This window comes from Nannospalax galili, unplaced genomic scaffold, assembly GCF_000622305.1.
Source record: "Nannospalax galili isolate Female #2095 unplaced genomic scaffold, S.galili_v1.0 scaffold1255, whole genome shotgun sequence".
NCBI lineage: Eukaryota > Metazoa > Chordata > Mammalia > Rodentia > Spalacidae > Nannospalax > Nannospalax galili.
Genome location: NW_008336359.1, coordinates 727,196 through 732,859, shown reverse-complemented (window position 1 = coordinate 732,859; position 5,664 = coordinate 727,196). Strand labels below are relative to the sequence as shown.

General features: G+C 37.3%; 1 protein-coding gene across 5 annotated transcripts in view; it reads left to right on the top strand.

The window, feature by feature from the left end:
* Ecpas (Ecm29 proteasome adaptor and scaffold) overlaps positions 1 to 5,664 on the top strand; it is a 108,677-nt gene that overhangs the window by 41,031 nt on the left and 61,982 nt on the right. For all 5 annotated transcript variants that reach the window (XM_008831122.3, XM_029562526.1, XM_008831120.2 and 2 more), the window contains 2 exons: positions 1,265 to 1,433; positions 4,521 to 4,660. In XM_008831122.3, the coding sequence (XP_008829344.1) occupies positions 1,265 to 1,433; positions 4,521 to 4,660 (309 nt within the window). The remainder of the gene's footprint in view (positions 1 to 1,264; positions 1,434 to 4,520; positions 4,661 to 5,664) is intronic.

Here is a 5,664-nt window from a genome sequence, read left to right as displayed (position 1 = left end):
GAGGGCATCAGATTCCCCTGGAACTGGAGTTGCAGACAATTGTTAGCTGCCATGTGGGTGCTGGGAATCAAACTCGGGTCCTTTGCAAGAGCAGCCAGTGCTCTTAACTGTTGAGTCATCTCTCCAGTCCCTTAACTAATACTTTTATCAAAAATTTATTTTGTATATGAGGAATAGTTTTATTGAATTAAAATGAATTTACTGGAGATATTATTTTTGTACAAACTAAAAAGTAATTGATACATTAAATTAATAACAAGAATGGGCATGCAAAGGGCTTCGAATGTGTAATGAGGAAATTTAATTCTTACTTTTTCTGATTTTTCCTTTGTTAAAAAATTGTTATTGTGGGGCTGGAGAGATGGCTCAGCGATTAAGAATCCTGGCTGTTCTTACAGAAGACCCAGGTTTGAATCCCAGTACGCACATGGCTGCCGACTGTCCGTAACTCCAGCTCCAGGGGATCTGATGCCCTCTTCTGTGCATGACATGGGTGCACTTACATACATGCAGGCAATACATGCATACACATAAAAATATTTATTATTGTATGTGTGTGATGTGTATGTGGGCACATGTGTGCCATAGCATGCGTGTGGAGGTCAGAGGTCAACTTTGTGGGTTTGGTTTTCTTCCTTTAGTGGGCTGGAACATAGGTCATCATGCTTGTATGGCAAGTGTCTTTTCTTGCTGAGCCATCTTGCTGACCCCAGACCTTTTCTCTTTGACTTCTTTTTATTTTTTCTCTTTTGGAATGCTGTATGCTTATGTGGTAGGGTAGTTTGGAGGTTTCATTGAGTTTTCTAATGTAGCGTTGTAATATATAATGAATGAGTTCAAATAGCATCAAAAGTGAGCTACAGCTTCACAGAAATGAGAATAACTGTAGAACTCTCTGCTTTTAGAGAGACGGTATAGAACAGTAATGATCCTTCACTCCTAGCCAACAACCATGTCTATATTTGTCAATAAAAAGTCAAATGCAATGGTCTGTACTAACTTATCAAACAATAGTGTGTAGGTGGAATGGTGCATAATATTTGTATTCATTGTTGGTAACTGTTGCAATTCATTACAGCTGCCTCGAATGGTAAGTTCTTCTGATTAATTTGCTGAAGATATAACTGCCTTTTTATTTCAGTTATTTATTCTTCTAGAAAATGCTATATAAAGACAGCATGTGATTGAATGCTTTATGTATATTTGTGTACATATACAAATATACATGTTTTTATAGACAGCTAAAGTTTTATTTCTTTTCCAGATATGTATTAAATGAATCCCAGAGTCGCCAAAATTCATCTTCAGCACAGGGTTCTTCTTCAAACAGTGGGGGAGGGTCTGGAATCCCACAGCCTCCCCCAGGAATGAGCTTTTATGCAGCCAAACGAGTTATTGGCGATAACCCATGGACACCTGAACAGTTGGAACAGGTATCACACGCTGGTTGCTCATCATGGGACTTGGCCCTGAACACTTGCCCCTATGAAATTCATGGAAGCATGTGCAATGTAATTCCAGTATATTCAGGTTCTCTAATGAAATACGTTTGAAAGGAGCAAATAGTGTAATATGTTCTCTTCCTCCTGTCAGTTATTTGTTAAAGCCCTAGGGAAAGGGAGGAGTGGGAAATGAGCTTAAGTCTTTCTAGCATTGCTCTCATCTTTCAAGTATCACCCATAACCCATTTTTATATTGAGCATATTTAGTTTCTGTCATTTTAATTTATAATTAGAGGTCTTAATAATTACCTAGCTCCTTTGATGCAGATAAAATACAATTTGTCTTTCATTATTCAAATTTTCAGGGCTGTACATTTTGTGTTAAGTGAGGAACTATACTTCACAATGACATGTGGGGAAAAGCATGACTCCCTTTTATATTTCTTCCTGGGGTTTTAAAAATTGGCATTAAGAATTTTATTCTGGATTTAAACAGGACACAGATGTTCTCTGAGCAGCTTTTAAAAATGACTGGTGCTCTACAGAGAAGGTGCCTCCCTGTGTCTGTCATCAGGCACCTCAGGGAAGAACAGAGATCAGTATGTAATTATTTTGGAATTCAAGCAACATGGGTTAGTCTTCCAATCCTTCCTTTATTTCTCCATAGCAGTCTCAATGATTTGATCCTTTTCTTTTTGGGAATGTAAGTGATCATTGATCAAAAAAGTATTCCCAGGAGAGGGAAAAAGGCAAGTGGGGCCTTCTTGCCACTCAGAACCTTATAGAATGTTATATTCAGTGAGGGTTATACTTGATTAGTTTTACTTCATGTTTTATACATCTTTTATTTTTCTTCCTTAAACCATGGTGTCAGTAAGGTAGATGGTAACAGAAGCTACTCTTTACTGAATGTGATCTGTGACAGGTGCTATACTGGGTACTTGGAATACATTATCTCATTCAATCCTCACAGCAACTAATGAGGTAAAGAAATTTCGTTCCTTTTCTAAAAGGCACTGAGATTTTGAGGTTTATCAAGGTCTTCTGTTATCAGACATTGAACCTAGGTCTCTCTGAGGTTTAAAGCTACAAAGGCTGGAGGTAGTTGTTAATGTTCATATAATCTTAAGTTTGCCATTCTTTGCTGAACTTAAAGGGCCCCTGTATGCATTTTGTCCATTTTTCAATCTGGTGCTGAGATGAACAGTTTATTTTTAAAAATGAAAGCTCTTTCCTTATTTTTAAATATGTCTTGTTTTATACTTTTCCTTCTAAATAAACCAATTTTTATTTATTTTTTAATTATAAAGTTAAAGGTTTAAGTAGTCAAGAATAGAATCGAGAGGGGCTGGGTATATAGCTTAGCTGCGAGAATGCTTACTTAGCATGTATGAAGCCCTGAGTTGATTCCCTAGCACTCCATCATCTAGATAATGGTGGTGTATGCCTATAATCCCCAACACTCAGGAGGTGAAGCAGGATCAGGAGTTTGAAGTCATCTTTGGCTACATAGTGAGTGAGGTCAGCCTGGGCTGTTTGAGACCCTGCCTCAAAACAAAACCCAAAAAACAAAGAACAGCAAAAATACCCCACAACAAAACCCCCCAAAAGAATAGAATTGGGTCGGGGTATAGCACACTGACAGAGTGCCTAACAGGTAGGCTTAGGTCTCTGAGTTCAATTCATAGTCCCTCAAAGAAATAGTATAATAAGAAATTTAAAATTGCCCATTATTTTGCCTCCCTAGTTAACTACCTCTCTCTTTCTCTGTGTGTGTAAATACAGTTCTACATAATATATTTTTACTTGTCACATAATATTTATATTCTTTTTACTTGTCTTTTGTGTTTTAAAAAATTCATCTTTTTTAATGTTTGTATAAAATTTAATAGTATGTAATATTTTTAACTAGTCTCTGTTGATGAGTGTCTGTGTCATTTTGTTTTCTTTTATTGCATTTTTATTTGTATCTTTGTGTATTTGATTTCCATAAATGTCACTGAGCAAGGAGGGAAGGTGGACCTTTTCATGATCAGTTATGCCTTTTTGGCTTTCTTTCTCATTTAATTTTTTGTTAATTCCTTCCTCATTTAACAGTTGCATATTTTAATCATTCCTGATTTGTATATGTGAGAACTGTTATGTAATTTATTTATTTTTCATCTTTTTAAAAAATATTTTATTTTTATTTTATGTGTATGAGTGTATTGCCTGCATGTATGTGAGTGGACCCGTGTCATGCAATGCCGCGGAGGTCAGAAGAGCGCTTCAGATTCCCCTGGAACTGGAGTTAAGGATGGTTTGTAGCCACCATGTGGGTGCTGGGAATCGAACTTGGGTCCTCTACAAGAGCCGTCAGTGCTCTTAATCACTGAGCCAACTTCTCCAGCCCCTGTAATTTATTTTTTAAAGTTAAGAATAAATTTTACTTTTCAGGTACATTTGCCCTAGAATTATTGTAGTAAAATTCATAGTTCCTTAACGTTCGTGAACTTCTGGTCTTTCTTTGGTTGTGTTTCATTTTAGAGTTAGGTTGACTACTACTGTTGGTAGTAGTATTGAGTAGAGTGGGTTTAAATCGTATTCTTATAGAGGACAAGCATTTATATGTTAAAGTAGAGTGAGACTCTTTGGAATGTGAGTTGTTTAGTTTTTTTTTTTTTCTTCTCGCTAAAATCCATAGAGCACATATTCTTTTATCTGGAGGCTGCAGATGTAGATTCTATGTCTTTATCAGTCCTGGAAGACCACATAATTTCAGTAGGGGGGCTTAGTATCATCATGGTTTTACACTCAGAGAGACTTGGATTTGAGTCTTGCCTTCATTGCCTACTGTATATTTTAACCTCTTAAGCCTTGCCTCAGTCTCCTCATCTCAAATGTTGTTAATAATGTCTGCCTCATAGATTGTGAGATTTAAATGAGATCATGGATAGTTATGATTTAGTACTGGCACACTGTAGACCTGAGTAGGAGCTGCTACTGTTGTTGCCTAATCCGTGGCTCATGGCCGCGTTGGTAAGTTAGATAGTACTGCTTCCCTAACCACTCTTTCTCCTTCCATTCACTTATCTGCAGTGCAAATTGGGCATAGTGAAATTCATAGAAGCCGAACAGGTGCCTGAACTCGAAGCTGTTCTCCACCTGGTGATTGCTTCTAGTGACACACGCCATAGTGTGGCAACAGCAGCAGACCTGGAATTGAAAAGCAAGCAGAGGTAATTATTTCCCTGTTAAGCTTTCAGAATCAGGACAGTTCTGAAAGCTTCATACATACCTGTTCTTCTAGGATTTTATGGAATGCGGTTTACAGCTAGAAAATTACGACATACACTTAGTTTGTAAGTAAATAAAGTTTACCAAAGAACCAAATTTTGTAGAAGTCAAAGAAGAAAAGCTATTTGGAAATGCAACTTAAAGCCAAAATAGGTTAGGAATGTTATCACAAGAAGTAAAACTTTGGGTAAATGAACTAAAAGAGTCACTGTTAAAAAAGTTAGACCTGCCCGGGCGCGGTGGTGCACTCCTTTAATCCCAGCACTTGGGAGGCAGAGGCAGGCAGATCTCTGTGAGATCAAGGCCAGCCTGGTCTACATAGTGAATTCCAGGACAGCTGGGGCTACAGGGAGACCCTGTCTCAAAAAGACCAAAAAAAAAAAAAAAAAGTTAGATCTAAGAAGTTAATAACTTTATTCTTCCTGTGTCTCAAACCAATTAAGATCACTTTACATAAAGAACATGTTATGTGTTTTGGTTACTATAGTAAAGATCAGGTTAATGGAAAGAGTTGCCAAATAAAACCCAATTTACATTGGAAGAGATACAAATAATCTACTTACAGAAAATTTTCTGAGGGGTGGACATACGGTTCAGCAGTTAAGAGTCATTGACTGCTTTTGCGGAGGACCTGGGTTCATTTCCCAGCACCCACATGGTAGCTAACAACTGTCTGTAACTGCATTTCCAGGGGATCTGACGCCCCCTCTGACCTTCAGGCATTGCTCATATAGGTACACTTACATACCTGTAGGCAAAACACTCATACACATGAAATTAAAAATAATTAAAATTAACTAAAAGAAAATTCTGTGTATATGAAGTAAAATCAATGGAAAACAGAACAGTGGCCTGCCACCTATACCCTTTGGGAAATAAAATTATGTGGCATTTGATAAATCCTTTTGCATTTCTGCTGAATTTTTTGTTCTGTCCTCTTAATAGT